Source organism: Cervus elaphus, chromosome 4 (genome assembly GCF_910594005.1).
Source record: "Cervus elaphus chromosome 4, mCerEla1.1, whole genome shotgun sequence".
Lineage (NCBI taxonomy): Eukaryota > Metazoa > Chordata > Mammalia > Artiodactyla > Cervidae > Cervus > Cervus elaphus.
The window spans coordinates 12,816,655-12,836,725 of NC_057818.1; the positions used below are offsets into that span (position 1 = coordinate 12,816,655).

Genomic DNA, 20,071 nt, shown 5'->3' on the forward strand with positions numbered 1-20,071 from the left:
ATGGCTGAATAATATCCCACTGTGTAAAAGGTGATGATATATAAAACAATCGATGATGTGTGTACCACATCTTTCTCCAGTTCTCTGTCGATGGACATTTAGAGTGCTTCTTCGTCTTGACTATTGTAATGAACAGTCCTGCTAGGAACAGGGATGCATGTATCTTCTGTTGTTTTTTTTTTTTTTTTGGTGATGCTGGGTCTTAGTTGCTGTGTGCAGCCTTTCTCTAGTTGCAGTGAGGGGGGCTACTCTTAATTGCAATGTGTGGGCTTCTTACTGCAGGGGCTTCTCCTGTTGTGGAGCGTGGGCCCCAGAGTGTCAGCTCCGTAGTTGTGGAGCACAGGCTTAGTTGCTCCGTGGCATCTGGAATATTCCCAGACCAGGAATTGAATCCATGTCCCTTGCATTGGCAGGTGGATTCTTAACCACTACCACCAGGGGGTCCCCGCATATATCTTTCTGAATTATAGTTTTGTTTGGGTGTATGCCCAGGAGTGGGATTGTGGGATCTTATGGTAGCTCTACTTCTAGTTTTTTGAGGCACTCCATACTGTTTTCCACAGTGGGTGCACCAGCTTACATTCCCACCAACAGTGTAGGAGGATTCCCTTTTCTCCACACCCATAAGGAAGGTTTATTTTTCCCACTTTGCTGACGAGGCGCTTGTGGTACCCATGCGGGGAATCGAATCAGCAGCCAGCCGGCCCCTGAGCCAAGCGTCTCTCCTGAGAGGCTGCAGGACTTCCTCTCCCCAGTAGAGGTCTCCAGGAGGCAGTGGGAGGTGTGCTGAGCCCGGAGTGACCCAGCACTTGGATGCCCCCCACACTGTGAGGGATCTTCTCCTCAAATGTGCACACCCAGAGGGCTCTGGCAGTTAGCCGGCCAAGTCTGTGGACCCCCACCCTCCCTTCACTTCGGTGATGTGTCCCTGGTCCCAGGGTTACACACCCCACAGCCCCCCTCCCTCCCTTTGTCTTTAAAAACCCTCCCCTGAAAGCTGTGGGGAGTTCAGGCCTTTTGAGCACCACCTGCCGAGGACTCTTTGCTTGGCACCTGCAATAAGCACTTCACTTTCCTTCACCCCAACCTGGTGTCAGTAAAGTGACTTTACCACACACAGGCAAATGGACCTGAGTTTGATTCGGTAACACACCAAGCTCTCAACATTAACACAGGCTTAACACGCTGGAGCCCTGGTCATAAAACAGGAAATGAGACCCAGTATGAGTTAGAGTGAGAGGTACCCATGTTTACTGAGCACCTGCTGGGCACCTTGGTCCCCAGGGCAGCCTGTGAGCCAAGGAATACGTTCCCTGTTGTACAGATGAGGAAACCGGGACTCAGAAAACACATGACTTGCACACAACAGAGCCTGTGAGGGTCCAGTGTGAGCCCCACCTCCCGACTGGGGGTTCTCGTCCTACTGATGGGGCCCCTGTGCCCGTCCCCTGAGGTCCTCCACGGGGTCCTCCTCGGCAGAGTCATCCTCATTCACTGCTTCCTTTCTCTGGCTCTGTATGGTGCTCTGAGCACTCTAAGTAAGAATAACAGTAACAATAATAATAAAATCATCATCATCACAGCAATAATAGCAGTAATAATAAGAATGGTAACAAGTATTATTTACTAAGTGCTTCAGGTAGATGTGTTCACCTAATTGGAGAGAATTATTCAGCAAGTATGAGACACCCCTCGTCCCCGCACTGTGGTTCCCTGAGTTTGCTTCAGGTGGGTCCAGGTCAGACTCAGGGCCACCCTCCCACCCCGCAAGCAGCACCTCCTTCTCAGACCTGAATTCTCGGCTGGCTTCTGGTCTCTGGTCACTTCACCTTGTCACAGGCTTCACACCCCACCCAGTACTCACCCGGGCAAGAGACCATGGGAGAGCTGGGGACAGGGTGGTGTCCGTGAGTGGTGGCCGAGCATCGTGACGCCCATAAACTCCGTGCATCTTGGCTCTAAAATCCTGTCGGGAGAGTTGGATCTGGTCAGGAAACAAAGTGGTGGGAGCAGGAAGGAAAGACAGCAAAACCAAAAGGCTGGTGCAGAGGTAACTGCTGGGCCTGCCACCTGTACCAGGTCCATCTGGGAGCCGCCTATTCTTTATGCCATATGATCTGCAGCAGACTGGTGAGTGGGTATTATCATCACATTTTACAGATGGGAAAACTGAGGTCCAGAGAGGCTAGGTAACGAGTCCATAGTCCCACAAGAAGATCACACTCCCCCCATCACCAAAATAGAGATAAGTGAAGGCATCAAAGCCTGGCCAATCTTCACTGACCATCCTGTGATGGTTAAAGCTCCTCCACAAATTCTTTAACTTCTCCCATCAGAAGCTGGACTATAATTCTCCTCCCCTTGAATACTGTCTTAGTGACACACTTCTAAGAGACAGAATGTGGCAAGCCTGTCACAAAAGGTGACACAGTGTCCACTCAGCTCTGTCTCTGATGCTCACTCTTGGATCAGCTGCCATGATGTCAGAAAGCCTATGCCCCATGGAGGAGGCATGGGCAGTTATTTGGGCGCAGACCCCACTGCAGACCACACAGGGTGGGCCTTGTGGGGGTACAGCTCATGCACTTTTCCAAGGGTCCCAGCTCAGAACGACTCTGCTATCTTGGAAGTCTTAATAATTACTGAACAAAGGGCCAGTGTCTTCATTTTGCCCTGAACTTTGTGAATCATGTCCTGGACCCAGATGACAGCCACACATGAACCAGGAAGCCTTTGAAACCACTCAAGCTCCAGCTATAGACTGGCTGAAAAGACCCAAGTGACAATGACCCAGCTGAACCCGCCAACCCTAGAACCACAGCAGATAATCATGGAAGATAATCGCTGTGCTGCTTTTACCATGAGGCATGGCGCGGGACATTGTAGATAACTCAGAAGGCTAATGTTAAATCTTAATCACATCAGATAAGGACCATAAGCACTTAGACTACATGTAAAGTATAGCAGGCATCAGCCTGGAGATGCTTTTTGCTGTTGTTGATTCATTTGTTTCTAAGCACCCGGGTGATGGTGATACTCACAAATGGTCCATAAAGATGGTGTTGGGGAAATTTTCCACCTCTGGTTCTGTGCCCAGGGGCAGATATTTAAAAGAGTTCATTAAAACCAATCTTCAAAGTTTGAGAAATTACAAAATGTTGCCAAGAAAAACTGATTCTATCAAGACAAAACCAACTACTCGGCCACAAAAGAACTAAATAATGCCATTTGCAGCAACATGGATGCAACTAGAGATTATCATACCAAGTGAAGTAAACCAGAAAGAGGAAGACAAATACCATATGATATCACTTCTTTGTGGAATCTAAAATATGGCACAAATGAACCTATCCACAAAACAGAAACAGACTCACAGACATAGAGATCAGACTGGTTGCCAAGGGAGAATGAGATGGGGGAGGGATGAACTGGGAGTTTGGGGTTAGCGAAGGCAAATTATTACATATAGCATAGATAAACAACAAGGTCCTACTGTAAAGCACTGGGAACTGTATCCAATCTCCTGGGGTAAACCAAAATGGAAAAGAATATTTTTAAAAAAGAATGTATATGTGTGTAAATCTGAGTTACTTTGCTGCAGAGCAGAGATTGGCATAACATTGTAGATCAACCAAACTTCAATAAAAAAAGACAAGAACAACCCCCAATTCAGCCCCACCACACAAATAGGAGATGGGGTGTCTGTGACCCACCTCCAGATCTTTCTCCAGGTCATAGCTCTCCAGAGTCTGGAAGGCACTGGAATACACCTCCACTGCTTTGGCATGGAAGACCATCTCAATGGTCACAAAGTCCGAAAAAATTTTCTGTGGGGAAAGAAACCCAGATCACATAAGTTAACGCTGTCAGAAGGACTGTTCTGGGCTCACCTCAGATGTAGACCAACCAGGGGGCAGATCCTAGGTGAGGAATTTCAATATATTATTTCTAATTATTTTTGTTTGAACCGTTAATGCATTCCCATAGTTCAAAAATTGCACAGGGGTTGTTCCAGAAATGTGTGAGGTCTTGGGAACTTTCTGAAGGGTGTCCTTTTTTCAGCTCTTGTCCAGCTGGTCTTCCTCACTCAGCGCTTGTTTCTCTCACTCCAAGGACTGGTGTTTGAAAATTGACAGCTACAAACTTTCAGCCTCTATCACCCACAGACTGGAATTGGGCCTCACAGGATGGGGAGGGCGTGCCGCTGGTAAGACACCGCCAGGTCCACTGGCCCCACAATCTGGTGGACCAGTTTGTCAAAATGTTATTAGTGATAAAGAGTTTTGCTTCTCTAGATCAGATGGTTTGGCTTGGCTCAGTAAACTCTCACAGAGCTATTGCTGCATGGCTGGCTCTGGTGGGGCTCCTCCTCTGTGCAAGGCCCAGATAAGCTCCTACTATGTGCCAGGCCTGAAGGAAGGCTCCCACTGTGTGTCATGTCCAGCACAGCCTCATTGTGTTTCAGGCCCCAGTGGGGGTTTCTGCTGTGCCGTGAACCTAGCACAAGCACCTATTGTGCACCAGACCCGAGGGGAGGCACCTACTGTGTGTCAGGCCCCTCCTACGTGCTGTGCTCAATACAAGCTCCCACTGTGAGGGAAGCCTCATCAGGACACAAGCTTGATGTTGGGGCAGGAGCCCCGCAGTTTGGGAACTCGCCTCTTCCGGTCACATGGGAAGCACCTTGGGGAGGCGGACCAGAGAAAGCCGCAAAGCCACCTGGGAGAAGGCGGCACGGCAGCAGGAGCCGCAAAGCCACCTGGGAGAAGAAAGGCCTGAGGCGGCAAAGAGCGGGCTGGAAATTCCTGCTTCCCGCCTCCTCTCGTGCCCTGCCAGAGGCAGTGCTGGCGGTCAGGCGAGGCCTCGTTCTGCCCTTCACTGGCGCGTGTCCCCGAGGGAATGACGTTCCCTCTCAAACCTCAGTTTCTTCGTCAGCACGGGAGGGACAGGAGTGGTCCCAGTCACAGAGACCTGTGAGAGGTTCAGTCAGGGCCGCGGCCCTCGACCTGTGGGCGCCTCGTCGACGCCGGCCTCACCTGGAGACCTGTCAGGGATGCAGATTCCCGGCCCACCCGGGCCCACTGGCTGCGATCCCAAGGCAGGCCCGTCGGCAGCATTTTAAGGCGCCCTCCAGGGGATTTCTCACGCCCACTTGGGTAAGTGAACCCCCTGCTTGGAAGCAGGGCTTCCGTTCTTTTCTCGGCGTCAGAGTTCATTTGTAAATATTTCATTAGAAGTGTGGCGTAAAACCGACAGAACGGTATTGATTATTTCCAGTTCGGGTTTTCATCTCTTTGAAAATGTGTTGGTTCTGGGAGGTGTCTCTTAGAGGTGGAATCCCCCATACTTGAAGGACGCCCGCATCGCCCCGTGTGCTTCCGCTGGCCTCTGACCGTGGAGAATCGTGTGCGCATGCGCTGGTCTCGGCAGCATCAGGTGTTGAATAGGTGCGTGCTGGTGGTTTTAGGTTCTGCCTGCAACGTGCATGCTTGAGCAGTCATTATCAGTGTTTCACTCGCTTCATTCGTTCGTTCTTTCATTAATTTCCCAAAAGTTTACTGAGTACTCGCCGAGTGCCCGGCCCTGGAGCTGGTGCCCGGGACCCAGGAGGGGTCATAGCAGACAGAGCCCCTGCCTGTATGGGAGGCAGGCATGGAGCGGCGAGTTCTCCCGGACTCTCCACCACCCCATCTAAGGGCTCCGCATGATCTGTCTCCCCCAAGGTGTCAGCCCTGTCAGGACAGGGCCTCTCTTGACTGGCTGTGGTGTCCCCAGCCTCAGGCATAGCGCCTGGCACATAGTCAGTGCGTGTTCGACATGTGTTAGATTCACCAGTGAATTAAAGATACAATGAACGCACCCTCACGGATAACTGCGCACCCACCCCTGACCCGAGGGAGCGGAGCAGTGTGTGTTAACAGTTGATCGGACCAGGTCTGAGGCCCAGGTGAGTTTCTCTGAAGGACAAGGAGGTGTGGACTCGATGCAGAGTAATGCCAGAGCTTGGAGGAGGAGGAGGAGGACACAGCCTGTGCAAAGGCTCCCTGAGTTATGAAAGTCCTTGGTGCACGTGAGCTTGGAGTGGTGTGTCCAAGAGGAGGCTGGAGGGCTGGACTGGGGTTTTCCCGACCTTGGGAGGATTTCAGCTTTTCTTATTGGAACAAGGGAAGCACAGAAGGGTGTTAAACCCACACCAGTGACAAATCAGAGCTGCCTTTTGTGAGATTCCTGGGGCTGCAATTTGGAAAATGGATTAAAGGAGGGATCAAGAGTGGGTGCAGGGGCCTCTGTGACCATCTTGCCCTTATAGACCCTGACTCCCTGGGGCCTCTGGTAAGAGCTGGGGTGCTGGGCCTGTCTGGGTGGGGTCTGGGTGGAAGGAGGGAGGCTATGTGTGATTGGGGCTTCACGGAGGAAAGGAGGCAGTCAGGGCGAGCCCTGAGGGTCCTGTGTGGAAAGGCAGGGGCCTGGGAGAGACAGATTGCCCAATTCTCCTGGTGGGCAGGGAGCCAGCCGGGTGTGAGAGGCAGGGCTGCCAGTGCTGGCTTCCGGGTAGACAGCTGTGCAGGACAGCTGCCCAAGCAGCCGGCATCTTACCACCCACGGCAGGATGAAGCCAGGATTTACTGTTCTGGGAGTCAGGGGCCTGAGAATTGGGCAGGCACAAGGTCACACACACACTGTCACAGGGAACACATGTGCACTCACACAGGTGCAAACACAAATACACAGACATACATGAGCAAACACACCAAAGGTCACACATGAGACAGCTCAGAGTACTTCCGACCGGGAACCAACCACCCCTACCTGAATGTCCTTCAGCTTCTGCTTCTGGAAGGTGTCCACTGTCTCCTCCAGCTGGTGGGAGGTGCGGCTGGCATCCACTGAGGCCCTCTGCACACTGGTCTCTGCCTGGCCCCAGAGATAGAAAGTGTCATGGGGACTCCATTCTGGATCATTCTCTGTTCCTTTGCCCTACTTTTGGGCCAGCTGTCCTGTGTAATGGGCATCTCTTGCCAATTTGGTCATCGAAGGAATGGCCAAGTAAAACCACAGCAAAAGGGGCAGCTGCCACTTGGACAGACCCTCTTAGCTGTGTGACCTCAGTCAAGTGGCTTAACCTCTCAGAGTCTCAATGTACTTGCTTGCAAACATGGGTCAGTAATAAGGCCTGCTTTGCAGGATTGTTCCAAGAATGAAAGAGTGGGAGCAGCTGAGCTATTACTCTAACTGTAACCTGTTAGGTACTCTACATTTGCTGATAATTAATTCCTACATGTGGAATGATTTTAGTTGATTACTTTATTGGTTGCTTTGATTGAATCTCTATGGCCTGACTCCATGGCAGGCTTGGCACGTGAAGGAGCACACAGAGCTGAGTTGGGGTTGGCCCGTTAGCTCTCTGTGATCTTGGGCAAGTCACCTTTCTCAATTTCCTCATCTACAAGTGCCTGCCTTCTACAAGCAGTAAATAGGTGACCCCAAAAAGGAAGCAGGCTGTGGTGAGGAGTGACTCCTCGACTTGCCTGAGTAGCATTGCTGATGGAACAGGACCCAGGTCTCCCAAGCCCCAACCGATGGCTTTCCCGACACCTCTGACCCTCCCATCCTGAGCCCAGGGCCCTGCGCACACCTGCCCAGGTAGAGCTCACCTTACCATTTTGTGAGTCTGTTCATTACCTGCATGTGAGCCTGCCTTCCTCACACAGATTTGTGACACTCACCTGAGACTGAGAACAGTTTTGTTAAGGATTCAGGTTGACCAGCATCCCCTGGGGTGGCCCACGCAGCCCCCACCCAGAGGGTGCAGTGACACACTGCCCTGCCCCTCCCCCACCCCTGCCTCGGGATGGATACGATGGTCTGTCTATCCGAGGGGGATTTCTGCCTCAGTTTCTCCAGTTTTTCCAGTTGTTTGATCTCATTGTTCCGGACACTTTTGAATTTCTTGATCTCAGCCTAAGGAAGGAGGAGGGTGGTTTCCTGAGGTCCTAGATCAGCCAGTGTCTCCCTCCCTGTGGCCCTCCCCCAAGCGCCATGCCCTTGCTCACCCGGGTCTGCTTTATTTGCACCCCATAGAACTTCAGGGGGTTGACGACCTTGGTCTCCAGCCTCTCTACCTGGGGGCACATAAACACACACAGTCAGAGCAGGTGGAGCCAGAGAGATGCTGACAGGCTGTGTGGTCTCTTGCCTGCATTTATAGTGCTCTGACTGCATACCCAGGACTGCACATTGGGCCATTCCCCAGCCTTGCGGTTGTGAGCACCAGTCTGGGCTCAGGGCTCTGCCTCCCAAGAGCACAGTTACACACTTCCTCTCGATGAGCCCCGTTTCCTGGCCTGTAAAATGGGTATAAGGAGTGAACCCACCCAGGGTTTCTTAGCAGCTGGGTGGGACCCAGTGCATTTCATTTCTCCAGACTGCCTCAAATTGTCACCAGGGAGGCTGATAGATTCACCTGGAACACAAACTAGTAGAGGATCCAGAGTGGACCACTCTGTGAAGCCCCAGGGACCGGCAGGGTCGGCGAGGGGGACACTTCACATCCCTGGGTCAGTGTCTGTGTGCAAGCCCAACGCTAGACACTTAAATAAACATCATCGGTAATAGTAACAGTCCAGTTAAAGCTGGTGTGGACTAAGTGCTTACCCTGTGGATGTCACACTAAGCAGGCGTAGGGGTCCCTCCAAGGGCTTTTCTTATAACCCTGATTGCCAGCCACCCCCTCTCCAGATGTTCTGACTCAGCAGATCCAGGGCATTGCCCCCAAATCTACCTTCCTAATAAGATCTGAGTCTGGCTTGCCAGATGGACCAGGGGAGCTGGAATCCCCACCCAACCCCTTCCTCCTCCTCCATCAAAGCTTGTGGCTCCTCTAAATGCAAATCTAAAAAAAACCCAATAACTTCCCCAAATGCCAAAAGGGAAAGGAACATTTTCCCCTCCCTTTCTATATAGCATTTCTTTGGAAAAACTTGCAGTTGTAGACCTTTATCTGTGCCTTTGAGATGGATGTAAACCTTTTAAAAGCTAAAGAAGCCTCTGGCTGGTTTTACAACCAGGCCAGGCCAGTCATCTCTGAACTGTAAACATCAGGAGGACAGACTCTCCAGGAAGTTTGCCTGGCACCTGGCTCCAGGCTTTACCTACCTGCTTGTTAAAGAGAGGTTTTAGTTTTCTTTGGATAAAGATGATTGGCCAGCCCAGTTGGCCCCCTAATCACCAGGTGGAATTAGGAAGTCCTCTGTGACAGAGGCACTGTCCCCTTCCCTGTTTTCAGGGCATCCCCTCCCTGAGGACAGTCATCTCCTATCTCCAGAGAGTGTGCTTGGTGGGGAGTGAGGTTTCTCTGTTTTTGCCATCACTTATCCAATCACCTGCGACATGCATTGTCTTCTGGTTTAATGCTTATTCAATGGAAAAGCTGTTTCATTTCAAACGTCTTCTTTACCATAGCAGAGAGGATTTTTTTGGGCTGGCTGGAAACTATTATTTTTATTTTATTTCATTTTACTTTTAATCCCAAACTCCTAGTCCATCCCTAAACATTGATTTACAATATTGCTAATTTTTGCTCTACAGCAGAGTGACTCAGTTACACATTCTTTTCCATTATGAAACATAAGATATTGAGTATAGTTCTGTGCTATTCAGTAGGACCTTGTTGTTTATCTATCCTGTATGTAATAGTTTGCATCTGCTAATCCCAAATTCCCAATCCATGCCTCTCCCACGTTCTCCCCCTTGGCAACCACAAGTCTGTCCTCTATATCTGTGAGTCTGTTTCTTGTTCGTAGATGTTTATTTGTGTCATATATTAGATTCCACATATAAGTGATATTTTATGACACTTTATCTTTCTGATTTCACTTAGTATGATAATCTCTAGGTCCATCCATGTTATTGCAGATGGCATTATTGGTGTTTTTAATGGCTGAGTAGTGTTCTATTGTATATACACCACATGGGGATTTCCATTTTTAATTCTTTCCTGGACTCCCTGCATCTTTCTTGTCTTGCACAAGCCTCCAGGCTCTCAGTTCTATAAACTGAGATTTGACCCTGGAAGGAGTGATATGCGCTCCTCTGGGGATGTCTTTGTAGGAGATGCATCCACTAACTGTGGACCCCACCAGGCTGCGTCAACCCTCAGACTGCCCCTGCCCCTACCCTGGGCAGTGGGTCCTCCGGAGCGACCCGCTCACCTCAGCTTGCCTGTAATCTTGCACTTTGGCCAAGTCCTCAGCGAAGTTCCTCAGAGTGGCCCGCATCTCTGGGTTCTCCGTATTGGCGAAGTTGATGAGCTGTTTGACCAGCTGGTCGGCCTTGTCACGCAGCCGGGCTGTCTTGCGGGTGTAGGCGGCCAGCAGTGAGCAGAACTGGCCGAAGGACTTCTCAGCATTGGTCACCATGTCCTCCATCACCCGCACCTGACTGTCCCTGGGGAGGCAGGGGGCTGAGGGGCCATTCCGGGCAGTGACACCCAGCCAGGTCACTCAGTGACATAGGGATCGTCCACCCACTGCCCTCTTCCTCAGTGGCAGGCCTGGCCCAGGTGCCTGCTCCCCAAGATAATACCTGCAGTCTCTGGGTCAGGCCAGCAAGGCAGATGCTGGAGGCCAGAGGGGCATGGGACTGGTCAGTGGCCAGGCAGGCATGCAAGTGTGGGTTGGTCTCCTAACTTGGCCTTTTGCACTGTGAGATCCTTTAGAGGGGCTTTATCTTCCCCGTAGAGTTTGTCTGTGTTCTAAGCCATCCTGAGGGGCAATGGCCTCTTTTCTCTGAAATTCCCTGATTCTGTCTTTTTCCTGAGCTGTTGAAATTCTCTGCCTTCTCTGCATCATAAAGCTTTTTATTTTTGGAATTAATAAACTTTTTTGGGGGGGGTAAATAGTTTTAGGTATACAGAAAAACAGTGGAAAGTACAGAGTGTTCCCACAAACCATTCCCCAGCACATGGCTTCCCCTATTATTAACAGCCTTCCTTTCCAGCAGGACCTCTGTTACAAAAGATGAACCAGTGGTGATACCTTCTTATTAACTAAAGTCCCTCATTTACATGAAGGTTCCCTCTTGGTGTGGTGCATGTCATAGGTTTTGACAAATGCTCAATGCCCTGTCTCCAACTATAACAGCATCATAGAGAAGTTTCACTGCCCTAAAGGCCCCGTGCTCTGCCCTTGGGTCCCTCCTGCCTCTCCCAGCCCTGGACCTTGTTTGTCCTTGTGGTGCACCATTTTTCAGTACTTATCACTTCCTGTTGTGCAGAGTGGCTGGGGGCGAGGGCTTGCTGACTCATCTTTTATGTGCTGCTAGCCCACGGCCTGCCCATCAAAGGTGTTCCATGAAGAAGTACAGAGTGAGTGAGGACCTGCTGGATTTTGTCTTCCCAAGACAGCTGAGTGGCACAGCCTCAGACACTCGCCTCCCTCTCGCCCCACTGCACCCTCTCCTCATCTCTCATCCCAGGTGGTTGCTGCCCTAGCCGCCTCTGTTTGACCAAACCTCCCAGCCGTGCATTCCTCTAATCATATCTCTAAGGCTGGGAGCTGGGAGGAGGGCTTTTTGTCCTCCTCAGAAACCCTAACTGGTGCAGTGCCCATCATGTGCATGACTCTGCAAGCAAGGTAAATAGAGGCCAGAGAGGTGAAGCACCTCGCTCCAGGTCACACAGCCGGCTGCATTCTCTGTCCCTCCAGGTGGAGTCCTTCGACCCCCTCAATCAGAATCACCTAGGGCAGAAGTTAAGCCTGCAGAATCCCACCCCACCCTCCCCCAGGCTTGTGACCTAGACTCCCTGTGAGTGAGGCCCAGGGGTTACATTTGTAAATAAACATATCATCAGGTGGTCCAGAGTTTGCAATCCCCAGAGGAGCCAGGTGTGGGAACAGCTGGCTAAAGGACAGGCAGGTTGAGAAAGCAGTGATCAAATCAGGCTGCAGGCAGTGGGGTTGGGAACAGTTCCACAGAAGGGGTGAGGCCTGGTAGGGTTTTGAAGCATGAAGGGGTTTCCCAGGTAGAGATGAGCTAGAGAAGTGGGAGTGGACCGTGTGAATTTAGCTACCCCAGGTCTGTGGGCAAAAATGCTGGAGAAGTAGATGGAAGCCAGAATCTGGAAGCCTCCATGGTCCCTTGACCTTGAGGTGGGTGTGGTATGGGCGGGAGAGCATCCTTACACCACCCCCTCAGCAGTCCAGGCAGCCTTGTCTGTCTCAGTTAATCTGGCCCTGAGAACCTGGCCTCCCCGCTCCCTCTCAGCTGGGGCCAGCGCGGAGCTGCTTACCTGGAGAGAATGATGTTCATTGTGATCAGAGGCAGCAGCTGTCCTGGTCTTGAGGAATAAGGGCAGGGCCCCAGGGGTCCCCCAGGGCTGGGAGAAGCCGCACAGGGCTGGGCACAGCTGTGTGGTCCTGGCTCAAGGGACGCTGCCACTTGGTTGCTGGGCAACGTGGCTGCCCACAGTAACCCTGGGAGGAGCCTCTGCTGATCACCAGGGCAACCTCTCCTGGGGCCAGCCTCCCCAGGCGGAGTTAGGAGGCCTCACCCTTCCGTGCACTGGCCCAGGTGGGGTCACAGAGAGGCCCCTGCTGTGGTGAAGACAGAGGTTCTTATGGACCTGGCAGTGTGAGGGCTCCCCAAGAAGTGCAGGGACTGGATTTAGGGCTGCTGGCCTGAGATGCAGCCCTGGGCCTAGCTGTGTTCACGGGTCCTGTTGCTGGGACTCCTCCCACGAGAAGGCTGCCCAGCCCTCCCCAGGCTCCTGAGAGACCTGGCTGCTCAGGAGAGGTGTGAGAAAGCACAGAGGGAATGGGGGGCCTGAGGACTTGCTGCTGAATGGAGGGGAGACATAAGTATGTCTGAAATATGGTAATCCTCATTTCTGCTGCTTGTTTCCCGCTTGTTACCAACTGACTTTTTAGTTTTATGAGGACTTACTTTTACTGTTAGAAAAGTAAGGAAACAAAGATAACACAAAAAGAAACGGATACAACAGCACACATTAAATTGTACTAAGTAAAATACATTTTGCTAATTGTTAGATTTGTGCATTTCAGTGCATCAACATTTTACCTAAAGAAATATGAAGCTAACAACCACAACAGTAACAGATTGGACGGGAAGAGGTGAAGGCAGTAAAGCAGAATGTTGGTAACTGTCACCATGGGGGACCCACTGCCCAAGTCTGTTCACTTGTATATGCCTGGAGGTCTTCATAGTGAAGAGTGAGCTTTTTAAAAATGTATATGAAAGTAAGGACTTTATTTTTATTGAAACATAGTAGATTTACAATGGTATGTTAGTTTCTGGTGTATTGCAGAGTGATTCAGCTATCAGTTCAGTTCAGTTGCTCAGTCGTGTCTGACTCTTGGCGACCCCATGGACTGCAGTATGCCAGGCTTCCCTGTCCATCACCAACTCCCGGAGCTTACTCAAACTCATGTCCATCGAGTTGGTGATGCCATCCAGTGGTTTCATCCTCTGTCGTCTCCTTCTCCCACCTTCAATCTTTCCCAGCATCAGGGTCTTATCTGATGAGTCAGTTCTTCACATCAGTTGGCCAAAGTATTGGAGTTTCAGCTTCAGCATCAGTCCTTCCAATGAACATTCAGGACTGATTTCCTTTAGGATGGACTGGTTGCATCTCCTTGCAGTTCACGAGACTGTCAAGAGTCTTCTCCAACACTACAGTTCAAAAGCATCAATTCTTCGATGCTCAGAAATAAAGTGATGTTTATATGTTAATCCCAAACTCTTAATTTACCCCTCCCCTCTTTCCCTTTCAGTAACCATAAGTTTGTTTTCTATGCCTATGACTCTGTTTCTGTTTTGTAAATAAGTTCCTTTGTGTCGTATTTTAGATTTCACATATAAGTGACATCATATGGTATTTGTTTTTCTCTGTCTGGTTTACTTCACTTAGTATGATAGTCTTTAGATCTGTCCATGTTGCTGCAAGTGGCATTATTTCATTCATTTTTATGGCTGAGTAATAATCCATTGTGTGTGTGTGTGCCACATCATCTTCATCCATTCGTCTGTTGATGGACACTAATGTTGCCTCCATGTCTTGGTTCTTGTTAATAGTGCTGCTGTGAACACTGTGGTGCATGTGTGTGTTTGAATCGTAGTTTTCTCCAGAGGTGTGCCCAGGAGTGGGATTGCAGGATTGTATGGTAGCTCTGTTTTTAGTTTTTAAGAAACCTCTATACTATTCTCCGTGGTATCGGCACCAATTTACATTCCTTTCATCAGTGTACGAGGGTTCCCTTTTCTCCACATCTTGAAAGAGAGGACTTTAGAGTCAGCAATGGCACCCCGCTCCAGTACTCTTGCCTGGAAAATCCCATGGACGGAGGAGCCTGGTAGGCTGCGGTCCATGGGGTCGCGAAGAGTGGGACATGACTGAGCGACTTCACTTTCACTTTTCGCTTTTATGCATTGGAGAAGGAAATGGCAACCCACTCCAGTGTTCTTGCCTGGAGAATCCCAGGGATGGGGTCGCACAGAGTCAGACACGACTGAAGTGACTTAGCAGTAGCAGTAAACACAGATTCAGATCCCAGCCCCTAGCCCTGCTGTGTGACCTGGGGCAAGTCACCTGAGCTCTCTGGACAGCAGTCTTCTCCCCTGTAAAATTGGACCATGGCCCTCTTTCCTTGCCTTGTTGTTAGGAGAAATAAGTCCCTGGTGCAGCAGTAAAGCGACAGGGTAGGGCAGCCTCCAGGGCAGTTCCTAGTCTGCCAGCCCATGGTAATGACAGCTCCACTGTGGCTGGACCTGTGCTGGTACCTGCCCTCCCCCGCACCTCAGTATGGTCCCTTTATTACTCCAGCTGTCTCGTTGCATGGGAGCCTAGAGCTCCCGATGGGTCCTGAGCGATGCATTCATGTACCTCGGCTTCTTCCTGTCTGGAGCATGTCACCTCCCCGTCTTCCCCAGGTGGTGCCTCTGACCAGCTCCCTGAGGCTCTACTAGTCACTGTGCGAGTCTTGCCTGTGTGATGCAAAGCAAGATGGCTCTGGTCCCATAACTGGGGTCTTAGAAGAAGAAGCAGAGGCACACACAGGGAAGACAGCCCCGTGACAGCAGGGCAGAACCTAGAGGGTTGTGGCCACGAGCCAGGCCTGGCATCCCTCGCTCCCCACACGTTGAGAGAAAAGCTTCATTTTCATCCCTGGGCCTCGTTCTGTCCCTGATGTATGCTGTCTTTCCCTCTTCCTCCCCCTCCTTCCTTCCCTCTGTCTGTTTCCAGCTTCGTGAACAACTCATGTAGGTAATTCCTGTCACAACAATAATAACAATACCTGTGGGGCAGCCCTGGGCCCATCCTGCTCTGAGCCCTGCACTGATTCACTCACACACTCAAAAGGGTGGGGTTTTTTAGTTTTCTTTTTTGTTTTTTAAAGTGGGAGTTGGGAGTCAGCAGGACAACATAATTGAGACATGACATTTCACTTTAAAATGCAGCCTTTTCAGTTAGCTGACTGTGATGGTCAGTCTTCTGTGTCTTCTCGACTGGGCCCTAGTGTCCTGTGGTTTCCTCTAGCACACATGCATGGGTTGCTGGGAAGGCCTTGGTGTATGTGGTGGGCATCACAGTCCTTAAGTAAATGACCTGACCCTAGATGATTGGAGGGGAGAGGGGAGGCTTCACCCAGTCACTGGATGATCCTAAGAGCAAAAGTGAGGTTTCTTGGAGGTGGAGAAATCTGCCTCAAGCCGGCAGCAGTAGCTTCTGCCAGAGTTTCTAACCCACCCTGTGGTTTTCAGGCTTGCCAGCCCCCACATCATGTGAACCAGTTCCTGAAAATATATCTCCTCATACATTCGATTGATTCTGTTTCTGTGGACTCCCCAGCTCTTTTAGGACCAGAGGAGCAGGAAAGGCTACAAAGCCATTTCAGGTTTCTAGGGCTCCTGGAAGATGGAGGGCAGGGGCGGGGGAGGGGGGGGGGTATCAATGTATTCAGCAACAACCACCAGAGGGCAGCAGAGACCCCCCAATGAGGAATTCCCACGTGGTGGGCAGAGTGGGCTGTGACCTCAGGAAATGCAGCAGAGGAAGCACATGCCTTCATGCAGGATGGGAGAAGGAGCCGCGGGTCAGAGAGAAAGGGCAGTGGGTCATTTATGAACTTTAAGAACTTTAAAGAACGGAAACTGCCTTCTAGAAAGGGCCAAACAGAGACATCTTGTGGCCAGAGAGAGAAAAGCTAAGAGACCGAGCGGCAGAGGCTGGGGCACAGACTCCTTCATTGCCTTTGGCTGCAGGGGCAGGCGTGTCTGTGTCCTTGAGAAAAATGGCACGAACCCTGTGTGCCCCTCGTTTAGAGCCCATGACCCTCTCACTCTCTCTCTTTGCTGTAATTTTTTTTTCCTCAGCTGCATGAGAGCCAGTTGTAGACATCCTGACCCTTTGCCCCCAAATGCAGTGTGCACCTCCAGAGAGCACATACGTCGTCTTGCCAGAGCTCATGTGACCTTCACACACAGGAGAATGGGATGCCGTGCTGCCATACAACGCTCTGCATCATCATGCTTCCCCAGCTGTCCCACCAGTCGCTGGCGGCTGGTTTCCTGCTGACGTGGGTGTGTTGCCATCCCTGCTGAGTCTGTTTGCTCTCACTGATTTGAGAATGGCACCCCAGGCGTTTTCCTTTTAGGATATGGACTTTCTGTGTGTAACAAATAATTCCTGATGTACAAAAATAGTACAAGAATTCCTTCACCTAATTTCTCCAGTTGTTAACATTTTACTGAGTTTGCCTTATCATTCTTTTCCTCCATCCCTCCCTCCCTCTCTCTCTGTTTTATTTTCTGAACCACTTGAGAGCAAGTTGCAGACCCGATGCCCCTTTACCCAAATACTTGCTATATGTTTCTTAAGAGCAGGACCAGCCTCACACACAGCCACAGACAAATCTTGAAACCAGACCATTCTCACTGTCATGTGTTCTTTCCTTCTATTATCTAATCTGCAGACTGTATTCAGATTTCACACTTGTCCCCGAGATGTCATTTTGGTACGTAAGCAAACAGATCATTTTCTCTTGCTCCAGGGTCCAGTCCAGGGTCACCCTCTGTCCTTAGCTGGCACAATTCTGATGTTTCTTTTGGATAGGGGGGCAGTTACTTTGGGGCACATAGCTCTGTTGGGTAGGATGCAGGTCTCACACCTGGACAGGAGGACTCAGAGACAGCCCTGCCCCATTTTATGAGATTGTCTTCATAGCTGACTCTTTTCCCTCTGCTGTTTCCCCGCATGACGCTGGCTCTCGCCATCTGTGCCTCTTTAGGGCCTGGTGAGCCCAGGATCTGGGTTCAGTCATTTTCCATCCCTCATCGGCATTTGCTCAGTGTCTCTGCCACCCCTAGCCCTGGGTGGCTGGTAGAGACACATCTCTATACAGGCAGATGGGTCCCTGTCTCCTGGAGCTTGTGACCAGGGGCCAAGTCCATGCCCTTTCCTTCTAGCTGGGCTCCAGGCAGGCCAGGACTCTGCTGAGCCTCATCTGGGCAGTGGGGTGAGTCTTCATCCAGCCTCACAGGGTAACCTTAGGGAGGACATGAGATGGTGCTGGGGAGGGATCCTTGGTGTCTGGCCACAGTAGCCCTGGGTGGGATGGGGGTGGCTGCCAGTGCCCCATTCCCATGCAAGGTCTGAGTACTCCTGCCTCCAGGGAGCTCTGTCTTCCCAGATCTAAGCCCTGACATTTTTAGTGCCACTCAAGATTGAATAATAATTTTTTTCTTAGCTGCTGTATCACACCAAGATGGCATTTCACAGGGTTCACGAAGCCAGCAGGTGGGTATATAAACTTAGAAAGGAGTGCTCAGTCAGGGCTGCTGCAGATCCCACAGTGGCAGTGACTTTGTAGCCCTGCCAGACTGGTGTTTCTTCTGACTCTGAGCCCAGCTTGGGGGATGTGCCTGGAGGCCCCAGGGGGACTGGGATCAGGGAGAACCCCGCAGGGTCCTGCTTGGTGAAAGCAGTGGGATGACCCCTGCTCTGAAAATGGCTCCATCCTGGACAGGCTGGCACTGGGGGCATCAGGCCAGCTGGGAGGACTACAGCTAGAGGGGAGATGGGAATGGTTCCTGGACCATGCCAGGCCTCAAAATGGCAGAGAGCAGTCAGGAGCCAAACAGTGTCCCAAGTTCACACAATGGTAAGTGTCAGGGACAGGGCGGGACTCATCCTGCTCACCCCTCACCCCCCAGATTCTGCTCCCCACCTGACTCCTGTCCTCTGAAACGTGAGAGAATAAATGTGTGCTGTTTGGGGTCATTTGGTTACAGCAGTCCCAGGAAACTCCTTTTTAATTCAAAGCCTGGCCTTTCCTCCACTCTCTGGGGTGATCACAGAGGACACAGCCAGTGTGAACCCTGGGGGACCAGAGGGCTCACGGGGGTGCTAGCTGACCCTGCCTTCCACACACACTGGACTTTCTCACACTTCCCTCTCCTGGCGCAGGGCCGAAGCCCTGAACTGGACCCCGGCACACTCCTGGGCAGCCTCTGTTCCTGTCCTTCCTATTGCCTAAGCCTTGGTTCTTAGCCTGCAGACCCTCAGTGGGGACAACCACAGACAGCGCCAGAATGCAGAGCCCAGATCAGCCCTGCTGGGTAACCTGTGGGGCCGCCTGTCCCCCCCAGGCTCCGCTCCCTCAGCACGTAACGAGGGCGGCCGCACCCACCCCCCCTGACTCTGCGGGCACTGCCGTGCCGTGCCGCGCTCGGTTGCTCCAGTCGTGTCCAGTTCTTTGCGACCCTATGGACGGTAGCCTGCCAGGTTCCTCTGCTCACGGGATTCTCCAGGCAAGAACACTGGAGTGGTTGCCGTGGCCTCCCCTAGGGGAGCTTTCCGACCTAGGGATCAAACCCACCTCTCCTGTGGCTTCTGCATTGTAGGCAGATTCTTTACCGCTGAGCCACCAGGGAAGCCCTCTGTAGGCATACGTGAAATTATATCTGTAATACAATCCAAATCTTGTCATGGTCCCAGTGCCTGGTGACATCACTGCTCACCAGTCTCTACTTTCCTGAGTCCCATCTTTAGAGCGAAGTTCAGATGCCTCCTCCTCGGACAGCGCTCTGTGTCCTGTGTACCAGGATACATGGTTTCATCACCTATAGTGACAATAGAGTTGCTAACATTTATTGGGTTCTTACTGTGAGCCAGGCACTGGGCTGAGTGTTTTACACACACACACTGATAAATGTCAGCAGTTATTCTTACACCCAATAATTATCAGTCTCATCACAGAGCTTCCTTGAGCCTCTTACACATAGACCCTCTGCAAATGACCGCAACTCACTTCCCAGCCAAAAAATGGTACATTACTTAAGAATAGTTTTGTCCACAAATCAAAGGAAATGCCAAATAATTGTGGCTTTAGGAATATGGAAATTGGGAATTCCATGGTAGTCCAGGGGTTAAGACTCCAAGCTTTCACTGCTGAGGGCCTGGGTTCAGTTCCTGATTGGGGAACTAAGATCCCACAAGCCATACAGTGTTGCAAAAGGAAAAAAAAAAAAGATGGAGATTTATTTCTCACTGTGGGAGACTCCACAATGTCAGGGCCTAGATGTCTCCTATCTTGTTTTTGCTATTCCTAGAGTCACCTCTAGGCTCCAAAATGGCTGCTAGAACTCTGGTCATCACATCTACTATCTAATCAGAAAGAAGGGAGGAGCAAAGAAGGCTATGCCCCTGTCTTTACTTAAGTTGAACACATCACTTTATGATCATATCCCACTGACCAGAACTTAGTCACATGGCCACACCTAGCTGCAAGAGAGGCTAGACTGCAGGGCCCCACTTCTGGGAGAGCCCACAGGTGCCAACTCTGCACGGACTCCGTCTGCACTTTCAGCCACTAAAGCCCCAGCCTCCGGGGGCTCGATATAGACTTCTTCAGTCTTCCCTGACAGGGCCCCAACGTCAGGGATCTGGGAAACTTGGCCAACACCCCACCCTGTGTTCCAAGAACTCGGGACTCATGTGCTGAGCAAGCACCAGGGACAGGCCTGGTGTCCCATCTTTCCCCAGGCCAGTGGTGGC

At 51.2% G+C, this 20,071-nt stretch overlaps 1 protein-coding gene across 1 annotated transcript; it reads right to left on the reverse strand.

Annotated features, from left to right (window-relative positions):
• Positions 1–1,234: 1,234 nt before the first annotated feature.
• CIBAR2 (CBY1 interacting BAR domain containing 2) lies at positions 1,235–12,433 on the reverse strand. Its single transcript, XM_043897474.1, has 9 exons — positions 12,290–12,433; positions 10,212–10,446; positions 8,055–8,123; positions 7,861–7,962; positions 7,728–7,733; positions 6,811–6,915; positions 3,714–3,827; positions 1,865–1,966; positions 1,235–1,534 (listed from the first exon to the last, which is right to left on the reverse strand). Exons 1-9 carry the CDS (start codon positions 12,307–12,309, stop codon positions 1,421–1,423), a joined length of 867 nt encoding a protein of 288 aa, XP_043753409.1. The 5' UTR covers positions 12,310–12,433; the 3' UTR covers positions 1,235–1,420.
• Positions 12,434–20,071: the final 7,638 nt, after the last annotated feature.

Coding starts and splice junctions, on each gene's coding strand:
- CIBAR2 (XM_043897474.1), bottom strand. CDS start 12,309: ATGAACATCATTCTCTCCAG. Junction 8,124..10,211: donor AAGATTACAGGCAAGCTGAG/GTGAGCGGGTCG, acceptor ATGTGCCCCCAG/GTAGAGAGGCTGGAGACCAA. Junction 1,535..1,864: donor TCCCATGGTCTCTTGCCCGG/GTGAGTACTGGG, acceptor ATTCTTACTTAG/AGTGCTCAGAGCACCATACA.